Source organism: Chlamydotis macqueenii, chromosome Z (assembly GCF_036417535.1).
Source record: "Chlamydotis macqueenii isolate bChlMac1 chromosome Z, bChlMac1.mat, whole genome shotgun sequence".
In the NCBI taxonomy this organism is placed as follows: domain Eukaryota; kingdom Metazoa; phylum Chordata; class Aves; order Otidiformes; family Otididae; genus Chlamydotis; species Chlamydotis macqueenii.
In genome coordinates, this window is record NC_141593.1 from 73,497,516 (window position 1) to 73,516,108 (window position 18,593).

Genomic DNA, 18,593 nt, shown 5'->3' on the forward strand with positions numbered 1-18,593 from the left:
AGTTTAGTGGTAGAGACAGATCTGTGGATTGAGTTGGCACAGCGTCAGTGAATGTGGAAGAAGAATGCTGCTTATGTCTAATGAAGGTCTAATTGGTTTAATTTTCCATCACTAGCTGCTATAGTTGTTTTGGAAACTTTTTAAGGAGATATTTGTTATTTTACTAAATAATGTTTTAGGGTACTGCAAGAAATACAGTTCAAACATAAGAACAAACTGTTTTAATGCTGAAGGTCATCAAGCGCTGGGATAGGTTGTCCAGAGACATTGCTGAGTTTCTGTCTCTGGAGATGATAAAAAACTGACTGGACAAGGCCCTTGGCAACCTGTGCTGGGTGACTGTGCTTTATTCAGGAGCACTGAGCAGGTGATCTCCAGAGATCCCTTCCAGCCTCAACTGTCCTGTGATTCTGTAACTAGGAGTCTGGAGCTTTTCAGATTACATTAACTTGTGGATAAATACTCTTCTGTGTCTCTCTTAACACACAGGAAAACAAATGGAACTTTACAAACCTTGGCTGGGAATCTCTGTTCTGTTCTGTACGATTTGTGAGATCTCTATGTAAGCTGTTAACAGGGCTCATCTTCAAGGTGTTGCTGCCCTTGGCTTTAACTGATGTTGAATGTTGATATGAAGTGAACTGACGCCACATGTATTCATTTGCTCTCATTTGCTTGTTATAGTCTAACTCAGATAATTTTTTTTTTAGTACAGAGAGAGATCAAAAAGCAGAGACTGGACCTGCGTGAAGCCTTTTTTCCAAACAGCTTGATAAGGTAATAGTGCTTCCATTTTAACGTTACATAGCAGCGGATTTTTTTTTTTTTTTCCCATCAGCTGCTTGCAGGGCTAATCCTAGTGGTGTCTTTTAAGACTTAGTGCTTGACCAGTATTTTCCAAAACCTTTTGAGTTATATGGTCTCTATTGTGTTGGGCTTCTTGTTTCCATGATCGACCAGTATGTTGAAAACCCTGAATAGAGTTGACTGTGTGGACGTGTGTTTGCTGTGTTTTTTTCAATAGTGTTCTTTAATGTTCAGGAAGAACTTGGAGAAGGCAGGAGTCTATATGCTTCAGCCACCATGTCTGGAATTGGCAATAAACGAACGGCTGGAGAGCCTGGCCCTTCTGCACCTCCAGAGAAGAAGGCAGGAGTTGAAGATTCAGGGACCACAGTGGAGACCATTAAGCTTGGTAGCGTTTCTTCAACGGTATGTCTTCCTTGCACTCACCCTCTTGCCTATTTTTTTATCTGGAAACATACATCTCTCTTGGCCTTCTGTATGAGCCTAGTGATCTGCTTTATGTGGAATGTGCCCTGACTTGTGCTTCTGCACAGGAGGAGATGGACATCCGGACCCTACAGGCCAAGAACCGGAAACTAGCAGAGATGCTGGACCAGCGGCAAGCTATTGAAGATGAGCTACGGGAGCACATTGAGAAGCTGGAGCGTCGGCAGGCCACTGATGATGCCTCTCTGCTGATTATCAATCGATATTGGAATCAGGTTAGTAACACACTTTGTGATTTTTATATACACGGTTCTCTTCTTCCTTCTGTTTGCCTGTACTTCTTTTATTCACATCCATTCTTTGTCTTGTCTTGTCTGTTGTGTCATTCAGTTTGACGAAAATATCCGCATCATCCTTAAACGCTTTGACCTGGACCAAGGTCTTGGAGACCTTTTGTCTGAAAGAAAAGCACTGGTTGTACCAGAGCCTGAACCAGACTCGGACAGTAATCAGGAGCGCAAAGATGAGAGGGAACGAGGTGAGACACCTGGCTGGGGACAGTGGAAAAATGGATTTCAGTTGCGGACAATGTTGATATCCCTTTCTAAAAGGTGGCAGAGGCTCTATAATTGTGAAGACTAGCAATATGTTGTCTGCCAGAGCACGTTTACTTTTTGAGTCTTTTTCTATTCCCAGGTGAAGGACTGGAGCCGGCATTCTCCTTCCTAGCCACTCTTGCCAGCAGCACGAGTGAGGAGATAGAATCTCAGCTGCAGGAGCGTGTAGAGTCCTCCCGCCGTGCTGTTGCCCAGATTGTGACAATGTATGACAAGCTGCAGGAGAAAGTGGATGTGCTGTCCCAGAAGCTGAATAGTGGAGGTATGACCAAGGTGGCTTATACTCAAGGATCCTCATCTGCTTCCAGCTTAGACATGCTTCTGCATTGTAGGGGTTAAGGCCTCATTCTTCTCCTACTTATTTATTTTCCAAAATAAATTTGCTTAGCTTTCCAAAATCTCAATAACCAGAACCTTTAATAAAGACTAGTACTATATGCCACTCGTGTATTGTAACTGCCTCTAAATTTGGATGCTGAGAACTGACCAGTCTGTTGTGCTAAGGAAAGGCTTGTTTCTGTCTGTACTATGTTTGTGCACCTGAAAAGTTACAGATTAGAATTGAACCTTATCACCCAGCTGTCCTGAGCCGCTGAGTAAAAGGCTTCATGCTTACAAGTGAAGTGAAATCAGTATTGTGAACTTACACTGAACTTCTTCTCACTTGCAGTTTAGTAAAAGGTGTAGGCATAACCAGCTCCTCAGTTTCCTTTGAGTTTTGAGTGAAATGGTAGCCATCTTATGTCTTGGTATGCCTGGCGTAGCTGTCAATCTTGAATGAAACCAGAATTCTGCAGAAGAAAAGTGGACCACTAACTTCTGAAAATTAATGTAGCAGATTCAATTTTCATTCAGATCACTATCTGAAATTCAAACTTCATTAGCTTAAGGTTAGAATTCTACTCTTTTGAATGTGCATTTGGGTGGAATATCAACTCATCCTTAGTTTGCCTTCTGTCTGTAGTGTTTTATATGCTCTGATGAAGGAGCTCTGGCAGGTCTAGCGTTGGTGTAGTGAAGCGTTACTACCCTTAGTTGGCAGTCTTAAAACTCTGTAGTAGCATTGGCATAAGTGCAGTGTGAGCCTGTACTCAGGTACTGTAATTGTTGTCTGGTATATTAGCTTTAGCTACCTGTTGTAGCAGGTTTATGCATGAATTTGACCTGCATTAGAGTGTCACTGGGTTACACGGGCATGTTCTATGTTGCTGACACTGAGTGATGTCTGTCACTAGGGGACAATAGCTAACAATCAGTAATGTGTAGTATGTTAAAATGCAGAGCCTTTTGCTTAGCGAATGCAAGTCAAAGCCCTGTGTAGCTGGAGATTAGACTCTTGGGAATCACCTGCTGGAGAGAAACAGTAAGCAGAAGTTAAAACCAGAATTTCCTTTTCTGTTTTCCTTTTTTTTCTTTGCTTTTTAAGAATTAAAAAATGTCTTCCTTGGTTTCTGTTAATTTCCTTTTCTTTATGCATCCTTCAGATATTTCACTGATGGAAGAAGCAGTCCTGGAGCTTAATACCTACCTCTCGCATGAAAATGGACGGCTGCAGGAGCTGGCTGATGTTCTTCAGGAGAAGCACCGAATTATGTCTCAGGAGGTATAAGAGGGAGAGAGAAATAAATCTACTTTGGGGATCCTACTTAGAATAATTTGTGGTTACCGTACTTTGGAAAGCAGTTTATTGCCTTGGAGAGGGACAGGAGCAACAAGATTTGACAGTTACCTGCTGAACAAAGTATGGAAAGGGTAGTTGTTGTGGACAACTGTACATAGATTTTTCTGTGGGATTCAGGTTGATTTGCTTATTATGTCACTAAATGAAAGTATAACCAGACTGGTGAGTTTAATGGATTTAATTTTAAAAGAAGATAGAGCAGAGGAAGTGGTAAGGTGATGTGAAGATGGTTGTGTAAACATCTGAGACACTTGATGTGACATCCCTGTCATTTCAGATTCCTCGATTTCTCTGGTTATGTGTGAAAGTGTAATGACATTAATTACAAGATGATCCCAGTCATTAAGGAGTTTGCATTATTTGCAATATATTGCATTATTATTTGTTTTAGAGTTTTCAGTTCCTTTAATAACTATTTGTGTTAATGCTGGCCTTGCTTGATGTTAGGCCACCAAGCACTTCAGTGGTCTGTACAGTAGTTTAACATGTGCATTGAAAAGATTAAAAAAAAAAAAAAGAAAAAGAAAAAAATGCCTTGAAATAAGCTGAGGTGGCTTCCTCTGTACTGTGTCAGATATTACCAACTTCTTGCCTTTTTTCCATTTTCAGTTTTGTCATATTTTCATTACTGTATTGGGATGCAGCCAGTGTAAAAGTCAGGATAAGTCATTGAATAGTCTGTCACTGCAGTAAAAGACTGGTGCGAAGTCCAGAATCCAGGGCATGATGAAAAAGAGAAATTAATATTGAGTAGTCTCAGAAAATGTTGATTCTATGCAATATGCTGGCTCTTTTGATTGCAGTTCTCCAAGCTGCAAGAAAGAGTGGAGACAGCAGAATCTCGAGTATCTGTTCTGGAGACTATGATTGATGACCTTCAGTGGGATATTGACAAGATACGCAAGAGGGAGCAGAGGCTCAACCGCCACTTAGCAGATGTTCTGGAACGGGTAAGCACCAACTTAGCCAGGAAACCAGAGAAATGAGTGTACTTTTGAGATGTGTTACATCATTTTTTGGTACATAGCTGTGAGAAGCGAGAATCTGTAGTGTACCATCTTTGGTCTTGAGTATGCTATATCAGCAGTCTTGGCTTTTAATGGGGTATTGATGAAATCTGTCGCCTTTTTTGCAGGTAAATTCCAAAGGCTACAAGGTGTATGGAGCTGGGAGCAGCCTCTATGGGGGCACAATCACCATTAATGCCCGCAAGGTAATGTCAGATGCTTGGTTGTGGGCAAGGGGAGGAATAAAGTTAAGGAGAGCTTTTGCATGGGACCATAGATTGAAACAGAATTTGGATACCTTCTTTGCCACAAATCTGGGTAACTCTGGGCAAGCCATTTTGTCAATGTACAAGTTTCCTACTTATGAAACAGACCTGATAGAGGTAAATTCTGTCTCACTTTGTGTTACTTGACTGTTAAGTCTGTAATTTCTGTTATTGTATAGACAATAACTTAGTTAGTACCCTTAGTAGATACATTAACAGTAGGATTTACAAGCAGTTTGTTCCCAACAGTTTGAGGAGATGAATGCAGAGCTGGAAGAGAATAAAGCGCTTGCTGGGAACCGCCTCAATGAGCTGGAGGAACTACGCCAGGATCTTGCAGAAGTAACAACACAGAATGAAAAACTCAAGGTGAGACACCTGTACCTGTTCGAGGATGAAGGTGTGTTCTGTGTGGTTGGTTGCCTTTTGTCTTGCTGTGCTGCATCTCTGGAATTATACAATTAGTACAATTCTGTTCTGTGCTTGCTCTTTAGCTGGCTTATATTTTATAGAAGGTACGGTATAGCAAGTTTTGTGATTTACACGTGCAGTTCTGTGTATTGGTGACACCATGTGGTCGTCGTTGGAAGTTGCAGTGGTTTCTTATTTCCTGTTTTCCATTCTGATCTATTAAGTAAATTTTAATAATGTCCAGTTAAAGCTAATTTCACAAGTATTGATCCCTCTTCCACCTTTCCCCAGCCCTGTGCGAGTGGAACCAGAGAACTGAAAAAAACTGGGGAACTTGTGTAGGAGAGCTAGGCTCTTGAAAGAGTCGATGAACTTAAGTCTTTCCCAGTGTGATAGAATGGATAGCTAGGAAACAGCATATGAGTTTCTTGTGTCTTAAAGCTGGTAACGCAAAAAGCTGTGACTACATAGTAGATAAGTACATGGTATAGAGAATAATCTGAATTTTGTCTTAGTGATAAATAGATCTGTTAGCCTGTTGTAAGAAATGTCCAGCAGCTGTCTTGAGGGACCTCTAAATTCTGTTTATCCACGTGAGTTTGTTTTGAGAGAAACACCATTTGGCTTTCTCTTAATTAGTTTTAAGCTGATGTGTGTATATTTGTGTATATACCAGTTTCACTACTGGTAGTCACAATAATTTGCTAACTTTTTTTTGTAAAGAAAATTCAGATTCTGTACTTGTGCTGTCTCTCCTTTCTCTCCCTTTCAGCCATTATGTCTCTTACTGGTAGAAAGCTAACATAATGCCTACTTGCACGTGTTTTTTCTCTAGTTTTCTGTCATACTTTTCTATGTGTGCATCTTTATTGATTTAGGTGATAATAGTTTTACAGTAAATACATTGAAAAGCTATATCATTTTTTCCAAGCTCGCATCTTTGAGAGAAACTATTGTAGAACCTGAGAATCAAAAACTCTTTTGTGTGACTATGCAAGAGAAATAGCCCAGTGCATGTAGAGAAAGCATAGGCTTTTAAAATTGATACTGACGTGTATCACTTGCATCTACTTCACAGCAATGCTATTGAAGTTATACTTGTGTCTTTGCTTGTAGCAGCTTGATTCACTGTTTGCCCAGTTTGCAAAATAAACACCAAAGACAAGGAGATAATTATTCTTTCTATGTCATTTTCTTGTGTCCTGACTAGGTTGAGCTGCGACGAGCAGTGGAAGAAGCCGTGAAGGAGACCCCAGAATATCGCTGCATGCAGTCTCAATTTTCTGTTTTGTATAATGAGAGCCTTCAGCTGAAGGCACATCTTGATGAGGCCCGCACTCTGCTTCATGGCACCCGCACCACACACCAGCGCCAGGTGGAACTAATTGAGGTAACTCCTCTGCTCCATCAGACTAGGGAACCTTGTCATCCCATTGACCATCTATGTTGGTTTTGTTTAGTGGGAGGGGGATAAGGTGGCAGCTTCTGCAGGAAGCTGCTAAAAGTTTCCCCTTTGTCCAGTGGACTTGGCTGGGTCTAGGGTGGACCCACCACCCTGGTCAGGGTGACCAGGGCTGAACCAATTGGTGACGGAATGTTCCCTCATAATGCCCCGGCAATAATGTATTTAAGAAGGGGAAAAATAAAATGAAATAAAAAGGAAGAAGTGAAGAAGCAGAAGTGAGGGGCGGAGAGGGGGAGACGCAAGCCTTGTGGGATTTGCGGCCTCCCGCCGGGTGGCCATCTGGGCCTGACTTGGCCCAGCTCGACTGCAAGAAGTGAAGAGAGGAGCTGTGGAGAGAACCTGAGAGGTAGCTGCCTGAGCTGCTTGTGATGAATTTCTTGTGAGAGGAGCAGTTGCAAGGTCAGTGATGGCCATGGTGAGGCAGGCTGTCCTGCCCATGGAGGCCCCCGCAGGAGCAGAGATCCCCCTGCAGCCCGTGGAGGATCCCATGCTGTGGCGGGTGGGTGCCCAAAGGAGGCTGTGGCCTGTGGAGGGCCTGCGCTGGGGCAACTAGTTCCTGAGGGACTGCACCCTGTGGAAAAGGGGTCCACGCTGGAGCAGTTTCATGAAGGACTGTACCCGTGGGAGAGACCCCAGGCTGGAGCAGGAGAGGAATGTGAGGAGTTCTTTGCTGGAGGAGGAAGGAAGGAGCGGCATAAAACGACATGTGATGAACTGACCATAACCCCCATTCCCTGTTCCCCTGCTGTGCTGCTCAGGGAGGGAAGGAGGTAGAGATAATTGAAATGAAGTTAAGCCCAGGAAGAGGGAGGGGTGGAAGGAAGTTGTTTTTGTTCTCTTCCTCATTATCCTGCTTTGGTTTTATTAATAACGATAAAGAAATAGTTTTCCCTAAGTCAAGTCTGTTTTGTTGGTAATGGTAACTTTAAGGATCTCTCCCTGTCCTTGTCTCAAACCTTGAGTCTTTTTGTTATATTATCTCTCCCCAATGCCCTTGGAGGATGGGGGGAGTAAGTAAGAGACTGCATAGCTTGGTCTGAGCGGGGCTGAACTACCACACACAATCACTGCTGGGTCTGGGTGGCTCTTCGAGTGCTCAGGAAACTTATCTTCCTGGCAATAATTTGTGTGTTCTTGTACCTCATGTTTATGAGCTGAGAGATACTCCAGGGTCACAGCACCAAGTTCTGTCCCCTTCTTACTCCTCAGAGGGATGAGGTCAGCCTTCACAAGAAGCTACGTACAGAGGTGATTCAGCTAGAGGACACCCTAGCACAAGTCCGCAAAGAATATGAGATGTTGAGGATAGAGTTTGAACAGACACTTGCTGCCAATGAACAAGCAGGTATGGAGTTTTTCTGCTGTGCTTAAAAAGAACACCCCTCCCCTCACCAACGCCCATTAGAGGCTGCATTGCAGGAAAACACCTGGTTTGATTCTTTGTCTGTTACTGTTAAATACTTGTTCTGGCAAGTCTCTTGTCTCAAAAACCAAAGTTCTTTGCGTGTTTTATGGGAGGCCAGTTCCATGGTATCAGACTTCTTTTGGATGCTGCAAAATACATACATTTTGCTAATACTTTGATTTACAACAGAATACTTTGTATTATTAAAAATTGCTTTTGTCGGGGGTTCATTTACAAGTCTGGAATGACAGCCTGGATAGGAAACCAGTAATTTTCAAATTTGATCGGAGGAAATAAAGAAATTATTTCTAAAGTAGCATTTCAGTTGTAGGAATTTTTTTGTAACATGACACATTTTCCTTAGGAACGTGGGAAAAAAAGTAATGTTAAGGGGAAATTAGGACTGGGAATTTGCAAAGACTTACAGTTGCATGTAAAACTGGCATGACTTTTTTTTCTGCAAATGTGTTGTGTTGCTCTGTTGTATGGCAGAATAATACTCTTATTTTGATTCTTTTATATTTGTTACTTAATTTGTCCTCCATCTCCATGAAAGTCATTGCAGAAGGGTGTCAAAAGTGTGGTTTGTTACAGTCGTATTTCTGTTTTTGCAGGTCCAATTAATCGGGAGATGCGTCATCTCATCAGCAGCCTCCAAAATCACAACCACCAGCTGAAGGGAGAGGTGTTAAGATACAAGCGCAAACTGAGAGAGGCCCAATCTGACTTGAGCAAGGTATCAGAGAAAGAGATAGCAGAAAAGAGTAGAAAGTGCTTAGGAGAAGGGGAAATGCTGTCTCCCTTGCCTGCAATATCAACCTTTCTGATGCAGCATACAGGATGCAATGTAATTTTTGACGGAGCTCTATGCTCTACTGCTTCCACTTACCAAATAAATGGGCTTCGTTTGTAGCTGTATAGTGCTCCATGAGAAGTAGTAGCAGTTATGGAAGGGGTGTGCAAGTGTGGATATGGGAAGACAAGGGACAGGGGATAAGGTAGGTCTCCAGCTAAGAACATGATGTTTTTTTTTTCTTCTGTGTCTTCTTTCTTGCTACTCCACAACAGATCCGCTCCCGCAGTGGTAGTACTCTCTTACAGTCCCAGTCCAGCACTGAAGACACAAAGGAGGAACCGCCAGAGATCAAACAGGAACCTGATGACCCTTCTGCTCAAGCATCTGTCCCTAAGGCTACTTCTGAAGATGTTAATGAAATGAAGGCCAGGCGAGATGAAGAGGAACGGGAGCGAGAGAGACGTGAGAGGGAGAGGGAGCGAGAGAAGGAAAAGGAGAAAGAGAGAGAGCGAGAGAAAGAGAAAGAAAAGGAGAAGGAACGAGAGCGGGAAAAGCAGAAGCAGAAGGAGTCTGAGAAAGAGAGAGAGTCCAAAGAGAAGGAGAAAGGGAAGCATGAAGATGGAAGAAAGAAGGAGGCTGAAGCGATCAAACAGCTGAAGGCTGAGCTCAAGTAAGTGTTGTTGTCCCTCCTTTTCCTGCTTGAGTAGTGTCCAAACTGGGGTGTTTGTGTGAGATGACCTGTGGCTTGCTCTTACAAGATTAGCTTTACTGAAGTGAACTGAGAGGCTTCTGGCACCCTCTATGTCTGATTGTGATTTGGACAATGTAGTAACATTTCTCCTACAACAGCCCAAAGCATGAATTACTAAACCAGATACTTCATGGTGTGGGTCAAGTAATCTTTATTTGTTGTTATAACAATTGGGTAAAGCTTTGCAGCAGCTGGTTATTTGTAAAGGGCGCAGTAGTCTTCCCTGTCTTGGATTGATACCAAAGCAGAGATGGATAGTTTGTTACTTACTGTTAGGGTACATGTTTCCTCCCCACCCCACTTCTTCTGGCTTTTCAACCTATGTGCCTGAACGCGTTTCTTTTCAGCCTCCGGCCTGTACTCCTTGGCTATTTTATGTCACCAGGGGAAGAGGAGCCGAGGATGACTCCACACGTGTACCACATGGGAGACAGAGAGGATATCACTCTTAACTCTCGTGCTGGATGTGTAACAGGCTTGCCTTCCTGCTGTATTTCACAGTTATCTATCTGCCTTTTTCCAGGAAGGCCCAGGAGAGCCAGAAGGAGATGAAGCTGTTGCTAGATATGTACCGCTCTGCCCCCAAAGAGCAGAGAGACAAAGTGCAGCTGATGGCAGCTGAGAAGAAGGCAAAAGCTGAGGTAAATTTAATTTCTCTTCTCTTTTTCTCTTTAGTGTGTTACTTAAAACTTCTTTTCAGATACTCTGCACTGAACTGTGTTGGTTTTCTTTTAAAAACTGGAGATGGTTCCTCTTCTAATCTTTGTCATTTAAAAGAGAGATTGGAATGTTCTGGAGATGAACAGGGAGATTTTTGGGATGTTATCCTCTGGGAAGGGATGATCCCTTTGCCCAGGCTGAGGGACATGGCTACTGCTTTCTCAGTTGCAGATTCAACTAGTAGCAGAGCTCAACACGTCTTGAAGACATACACACCAGTGAGACTACCGCAGACCAAATGCTGCCTTCAACAGCACCTACATGTAGGAATAAAACAAAACAAGCGTAGAGAGGCAAGTCCCCTTCCTCCTCTTCAGCTGGTAGAGACAGAAGGTCACTAGTGCAGGCACGTGCACAACAGTGTACGTTTGCAAGCACACACACGTATGCGGATGCCTCAAGTACTAGCATGGCCTCTGTGTCTGTCTGGTGCCCCTGTGATCCTGGGCCCTCTTACCTTCTTCACATATAGGTCTCACCTGTAGCTAGCATTTATTCCATGCAGCACACATGGAGCAGAGAGTGAGATTACACAGAGGTAGTTAAGAAAGTATTTAATAAGAAGATACAAAAAGATAGGATAGGCTGCAATGATCATGCACAGGCCTGAGCTAGATGAGTGTGTACTGACTGCCCTCATATCTCATGCGACTGGCTTCTTTTATACCCTTCTGGGTCTAACCCCAATTTGTTCGTCCTTGCTCTCCCTTCCCCTGCATGTCCCTCCGGAGTTTGTACAGCTCTATCGATTGCCACAGGCCTCCCAGTCCAGGATCCACCCTTGTTTTATAGTTTTATCAGTTGCAAAGTCCAGGTTGATTTTCCTGGAAGTGATGCCTGTAGTTTCTTGGTAGCCAATCAACTATTGTGACTGGGGAGGTTTGTTTCTTGTCTTTGTCTCTGTGTTTGTTTTGTCAGGTCTGCGTCTCTGTATATTTTGTTTCTTGTTTCCTCCTTCCCTCTCACCCCTCCCCAGCCTTAGTGTCCCAATTGACAAGGTCCTCAGTCAGATAACCTTGCTGGAATAACCATTGTCACACTCCCACTTGCTCTCATCAAGTAGTGCGACTGACTGGGTTTGGTTCTTACCCCTACCCCTACCAAATTATCTGTTAGGTTTGTGTCTGTAGGTTTTGTTTATGGCTTTCTCCTTTTCTTATTACCCCTTTTTGCATTGAAAAAGGTCCTTGGGCAGATGCCTTTAAAGGAGCAGATGCTCTCCGTCCACATATCCTTACATATACAACTGCAAGAGACTAGTGTTCCTCTGAAAATCCTACTCAGGATTTTCAAAGGATTGAAATCAAGATCTTAGACTTAACAGCCCATCTTAATGGTGCATCTGCCAGTAGTACAGATGACGTCTCATCTTGACAGATGACTGTCCTGTCAAGATGAGATGGACTTTTTTCCCATGCTTTGAAGGCAATTTCTTTAATGTTTCAGAATTGTGGGGAAAACAGGCCATATTCTTGTGCTTAGTGTCATTTCTGTTTTGTCCTTGCTGTAGCTGGAAGAACTGAGGCAGAGGGTGAAAGAATTGGAAGACAAGGAGAAAAAGGAGAGTAAAAAGATGGCTGATGAGGATGCCCTCCGCAAGATCCGAGCAGTGGAGGAACAAATTGAGTATTTACAGAAGAAACTAGCTATGGCTAAGCAGGTGAGAGGTTTCTGACAAGTTCTGTCTTGGCTGGAGCACCTGGGAAGGAAATGCCTTCAGGTGACAGCAAAGATTTGAGTTTCGTCCTTGTTTATCGAAGGTGAAGAAACCCAACCAGGTAAAAAAACCCAACAATAAACAAAAAAACCCTGCAAGACCAGAGTGTCAAAGCTCACAGTGGGAGTGGTGGGGAAATGTTTAATTGTTTGTAGCTTATGTGAAGAGCACAGAGATGAGATGACTGGATCAGCCTCTAGGGGAGGAGGCCACAATTTCTTTATAAAAAGTATTATCTATGCAGTTCATATAATTGTTCATGGTACCATGACATACCTTCTTCCACAAAAAAGGGTTTAATCTAATGATAGAGCAGGACCACCTCCGTAGGAGAGAGGCAAGCTAGTGCCTTGACATGTACTTTTTCAGAATTCAGATTCTTTTCCTTATAGTACGGAACTGTTCTAATTTACCATTACTTCTTTAATGGGAAGTGGAGTAAGTGAGTTTCAGGGGCTTGGCAGTCTGTTAGTTGGAAGCTGTTGAGTTGTACACATCTAGAATTCTTCGCCTAGTGTATATGACAGCTATTCAGCTAGCTGCCTGAAGTTGGAAGGTGGTTTTTACCCAGCTCTGGCACTGACTGTGCCACAGCTAATTTTGCCAGCAGACAAGCCACAGTCTCTGAATGCTTGTGCAGATGATCATCTGTTTTTTACACCTTCTAATTCAGGGCATATCTGCTGTGGTGCATCCTTCGAGGGAAGATACTTTCTGGTTGCTGGGAAGATACTGTTCTTTGATACTGAGACATCTTCCTTAATCTGTGCTAGGTCTGATGTCTGAGTAAAATGTTCAGGGTCACTTTAGGGGGGTACAGGATACAGTTTTGCCAGAGCCTGTGATTCTTTTGCAGGAGGAGGAGGCCCTGCTATCAGAAATGGATGTCACAGGCCAAGCTTTTGAAGACATGCAGGAGCAGAACATCCGCCTGATGCAGCAGTTGCGGGAGAAGGATGATGCCAACTTCAAGCTGATGTCAGAACGCATCAAGTCCAACCAGATCCACAAGCTGCTGAAAGAAGAGAAGGAGGAGCTGGCAGACCAAGTTTTGACACTGAAGACACAGGTAACTTGGGAGAAGGAGAGACTACAACAGAACTGATGGGAAGGTGGAGCTGTTGTGGGTTTAACTCTGGTAGGCAACTAAGCTCCATGCAGCTGCTTGCTTGCTCCCCCACAGTGGGATGGGGGAGAGAATCTGAAGGGCAAAAGTGAGAAAACTGGTGGGTTGAGATAAAGATAGTTCAATAGTTAAAGGAAAGCTGTGCACACAAGCAAAGCAAAACAAGGAAGTCTTTCACTGCTTCCTATGACAGGGACGTGTTCAGCCATTTCCAGGAAAGCAGGGCTTCATCACAGTTAATGGCTACTTGGGAAGACAAATGCCATAACTGTGAACACCCACCCACCCCCACTTCCTCCTTTCCACCAACTTTTATTGCTGAGCATAACATTATGTGGTATGGAATATCCCTTTGGTCAGTTTGGGTCGGCTGTCTTAGCTATATCCCATCCCAGCTGTGTCCCGTCCCAGCTTCTTGTGCATCCTCAGGCTACTTGCTGACAGGCAGCATGAGACACAGAAGGTCTTGGTGCTGTGTAAATACTGCTGAGCAATAACTAAACCAGTAGTGTGTTATTGACAGTGTTTTGGTCACAAATCCAAAATGTAGAACCATGTGACCTGTTGTGAAAAGAATTAACTCTATCCCTGCCAAAATCAGTACGGGAGGGAATATTTCCCTAATCAACCTAGGTATGCTGCATCAGACTTTGAAGGGACCTGTCTTAGCAGGAAACAGAGACTTCTTTATGAGTATAAAATGTCATACAGGTTCATTGCTATGGAGTCCAGGAGGGAGAAGTGAAGTGGGAAGTCACTTTGCTGTCATCATGGTGTTTCTACATATATATTCTGCCATCCTTGGAACCAAGGTGGAACTATTTACTGCCTTGCAGCAATTGTCTAAGCCACATTCCAAAAAATAAGACATCTTTGTTAGTATTTGATTGCTAGGTTTTAAAGTGTTAATTGGAAAGGTCTGGATACAGCTTTTAGGCTGCTAGTGTGTCTGTGTTCAGGGAGCAAAAGGCAAGCTGATGAGGTGCTTCTTGGTGATGGGATAGTTTTAGCATGCAGCTGTAATGACAGCTCTGAAGACCTGCAGAGTATGCATTTCAGTCTCTGTACCTCCTCTCTCCCTTTCCAAGGTGGATGCCCAGCTGCAGGTTGTACGTAAGCTGGAGGAGAAGGAACACTTACTGCAAAGCAGCATTGGAACAGGCGAGAAAGAACTAGGTCTCCGAACACAGGCCCTGGAAATGAACAAACGCAAGGTGAGTGATTTGCTTGATTTCCTTTTGGATTGTAAGATGGAGTTGTTGTCTTGTGGGAAGCACAGAAGGCTCCTAGCTCTCACTGCTATTACAGAACCTGATATTCCCTAGTTTTGGACTAGTATACCAGAAGGCTGAGGAGTCGTGAAGAGAGTTCTGATTGAAGTATTGTAGACTGATGTTTTCTTTGGTAAGGAGGAGCAGGTCATAGCTGTTTCTGTGAAAGTCTAATTAGGAAGCTAAAGTAAGCTGCCTTTTGAAAGGAAACCTATTACGAAAGAACAGGCAGTGGCCAGATGAAGTTAACTGGCGTTAAAGCTTTTTGTATGAAAGATGGGATAAGTAAAAGGAAAGTATGACTATGGAATGTTAAGACCTTTAACAAATGTTTAAGATCCATAAAGTAGGTCTGTACGTCTGAGTAAAGTAAGACTAAGTCTCACAGTTGATGCTGCCTTTGTTATTAAATCTTTAGTAGAAATGCAGGAATGGCATTAAAATAGATGGCAAGCAGAAATATCACTGTGAAGAGGAAATGTGGGGGGAATTCAGCACAATCACTTGTGCTTAATATCACAATCTCTGGTATTGAGGGAACTTGGCTAATAGGTTCATTGGTGCAGGGACACTTACAGAGTGACAGGAGAACTGGTGAAGAGAGAAGATGATAAAAAAATAAACGCTTATCTTACAGTTCTGTCTAGTTCAGCTATAGAACTGCCTCTAAACAATTCAGTAGAGAAAATGCAGTAAGTGGAAGGCTGAAAATACTTGAACAAAAAGAGAATTGTGTGGTCATTAGTTTTTTTCTAAGTTACATGTATTGCAGCATGATGGGTTGGCTCTACTGCAGAGAAATGTTCTATGATTAGAACTTGTTAATAATAAAGTATTCTGCTGTTGAAGTCATGTTTAGGGAGTAATTCCAGTTATTCCATTTGGAAGTACCAAAATTAGGTAGAAAAAATAGATGTCCAGCAGCCTGAGGAGTATTTTGTGAGCAGTCTTGGATTGCCAGGCAGAAGGACTTTAAATCACTAGAGCTCTTTTTCTATGGTACTTTAATACTGGTTTTCTTTTTCAGGCAATGGATGCAGCCCAGCTTGCAGATGATCTGAAAGCCCAGCTAGAGCTGGCTCAGAAGAAGTTACATGACTTCCAGGATGAGATTGTGGAAAACCGAGTGACTAGAGAGAAAGAGATGTTCAACTTCAAAAGAGCTGAGGTATATACCTCATGTACAGTCCTTCAATATCTGTCTGCTTTGATATCTGTCTCCTTGTGCATTGAGTCTGGAGTGGGTTCCAGCTACACTGCTTTTTTGGGGGTCTAGTTTCAGTTTTATTTCAGCTTCATCAGGTCTTGACTTTTTCAGATTTTGTTTGAAAACTGGTAACTGACAATACATGTGGCACCAGGCGATAATGTAATCTGTCATAAATCTGTTGGACTGTCAGGGATGAGAATATGAATGGAGTGATTTAGCAAGGTTCACTGTTGGCCAGTTGCTAGTTCTCTTTGGTTCCTGAAGAAGCTGTGAGAGAGAATATACTGCTCACTTTAGTCTCCTGTTTTTATGCAGGAAGATATTTCTAGGTTACGCAGGAAACTGGAGACCACTAAGAAGCCTGACATGGTTCCCAACTGTGATGAGATACTGATGGAAGAAATCAAGGACTACAAGGTGAGTGGCTGTCTCTGTCAACTTCCCTCTTTAACTCTGCTTTCGTCAAAAGGATGTGTAGTCATATTGTCAGTGTTTGACATCTCTTGTCTGTACTCTGGCATTGTAGACCTGTCTTGCACTGAAGAAACCACCTTCTCCTTATGAGGAATGGAAGGACCCTCATCTTCAGTCACCTTTTAACACTTACAGTGCAATACAGGGGGCCCTTACTATCATGTTCTGTCTTGCAGGCCCGCCTGACTTGCCCATGCTGTAACATGCGCAAAAAGGATGCTGTGCTCACAAAGTGCTTTCATGTCTTCTGTTTTGAGTGTGTGAAAACACGCTATGACACCCGGCAGCGTAAGTGCCCCAAGTGCAATGCTGCCTTTGGTGCCAACGACTTCCATAGGATCTACATCGGTTGATTCTTTCTGCTGGAGTGACTGAAAATTTCTGCTTAATGCTGACCACCTCTCTCACTTTCTGTGATTGTCACTTTTGGGGCAGTCAGTGCTTCTGTCAGTTGATCTGCAGTCTCTTCTGGGAAGTGTGGTTAGGGTATAGAAAGAAACAGATTCTGGATCTTGGTTCTTTTCTTGTCCCTTTTATTGTTGCCCTCAGTTTTTGTGGATTCTTTGTGCCTGAGAAGACACTTCCCATCCGTTGCTTTCACACTGCCAAGTCGGGAACATCTAACGAAAGTCCTGCCTTGATGGGATGGAAGCTGTCTGTGGTGCAGCAGAGAGAAATGAGATAAATGCAGCAGAGATAAGTCCTTTTTTAAGGAGTTTGCTTTGGATCTTAATTGTTAAATCCCATCAAAGTATGGTAGTGTTTCTGAGAGTGAGTAGTTCCTGGTTAAAAGCCCAAATAACAAATAAACAGGTATATCTTTAGACTTCAGTGGAGTGACTCCTTAGCCGTGTGTCTTTCTGAGTTAGGGCGAGAATCTGTGAAGAGTGGTGCATTAGTAAACATCCTCCCTACCCTCAAAAGCAAACGCATATCTTAATATCCTGAAGAGAAGAAAGACAAGACATTGGAGGATCTTTGAAAATAGCATTCCACTGATGGACCCTGCTTGATGTGGACATCTTCCTCTAGGTTGAGGCATTGCTGTTACTGTCCTTAGTTTCCAGAAAAGAGTTTATAGGGGATACTTTGTTGGAACTTTGCCGCAAAGAGTAATCTTGTAATGCACAAAACCTAATAAAAGCTGTTTTCCAGGTTATTTTTCTGTTTTTCTTGCCTCTGGTATTATTTGTCTGTGCTTCTGTCCTTTGTCCAATTATTGGAAACATTTTTCACAAGCTTTTAAGCTTCTTAAGTAGAGAGATGAATTTCTTCCTTCCTTCGTTTTCCAAAAATGGTTAATGAAAACAATCTTTGCCCTTTTGGCTGTATCTTCACTACCTTATTCATGACACAACAGAAGGGCCAAGATGCTGGATTATTTATGCAGTCATTTTGTCATGGCTGCTGGGAATTTTGTGAAAGGACATGGCATAGGTTATAGTCTCTATGCTCCCTGAGGTGCAAGGCTGTACTTGGAGTCTGCTCCTAAAATAAAAATGTTAAGTCATTACTTACAACGTTGCTTTATACGGCATAGTGTTTTTTTCTGTAAAATTAATTTTCGTGGAAGGTGTAACTGTCAGACATTTGTCTCATCTGTCCCTTCTCTGAATCATAAAATCTGTATTACCTTCCTGTATTCACTGTAGGAAACAATAGTAAAGTGAAAGCAATTGCGGACTGTCTCATAATATGCATAATTATCTTTCTGAAAACATTCAGAAAATATTAATTAAACCTTCTAAATTATTAAGAATCCTGAAAAGTGAGAAGGAGCACATGACTCTGTCTTTGTAAGGAGAAGCTGAGATACTGAGAGTTTGTGGTACGGGTTAAGTTCTGTTGCAGTGTGTGCAGAAGAAATGAAAGCAGGACTCTGCTTTCACTGGAAGTTGCTCCCTGGATTCCAATTTGTAACATCAAACTGGAGAAAGAACGGTGCATTATGAACACTAATGCTGATGGTAGATTTTGTGGTACAAATGCTTGTTCATCAAAACCAGATTTTGATTGTTATCACAAAGCAGCGTATAAACACGGCAGTTGTGTGTCATGCGCAGAATAAATCAATGTGGAATGATGAACTGGAAGGTAGGAGTGGGATTTGGTGGGGGTGGGGGGTCTGTGTGTTTGGTTTTTTTTTGTTTGTTTTGTTTTCTTATTTTTTTTTAAAGCCAAAATAGCAGATGAGTGAGATTGAAATAAAGCTGCAAAGTCTGGAAATTTTCTTTGATTTTCCTTCTTGCTACCGATCTTATACAAAGTGAAGAATCTCAGGACTAGCCCAGGCCAGCTGATGTCAGTAGCGTGACCCTGTGTCAAGCGTGAGAGAGCGGTTATTTTGTTCTTGTGATAACTGAAGTTGGAAAGGTGTTCGAACTGACTGCTGTCCTGTAAATCTCCTGCCCTCCTCTTCTGTAAGATCAAGCTAGTCCTAAAG

At 42.7% G+C, this 18,593-nt stretch overlaps 1 protein-coding gene across 1 annotated transcript; it reads left to right on the forward strand.

Moving 5' to 3' along the window:
• Nucleotides 1-1,029: 1,029 nt before the first annotated feature.
• RNF20 (ring finger protein 20) lies at nucleotides 1,030-17,309 on the forward strand. Its single transcript, XM_010124978.2, has 19 exons — nucleotides 1,030-1,212; nucleotides 1,341-1,508; nucleotides 1,624-1,771; nucleotides 1,930-2,112; nucleotides 3,335-3,453; nucleotides 4,335-4,481; nucleotides 4,667-4,744; nucleotides 5,054-5,173; nucleotides 6,426-6,605; nucleotides 7,890-8,025; nucleotides 8,700-8,821; nucleotides 9,154-9,551; nucleotides 10,156-10,273; nucleotides 11,863-12,012; nucleotides 12,926-13,138; nucleotides 14,284-14,409; nucleotides 15,494-15,634; nucleotides 15,992-16,093; nucleotides 16,327-17,309. Exons 1-19 carry the CDS (start codon nucleotides 1,084-1,086, stop codon nucleotides 16,501-16,503), a joined length of 2,955 nt encoding a protein of 984 aa, XP_010123280.2. The 5' UTR covers nucleotides 1,030-1,083; the 3' UTR covers nucleotides 16,504-17,309.
• The last annotated feature ends 1,284 nt before the right edge of the window (nucleotides 17,310-18,593 follow it).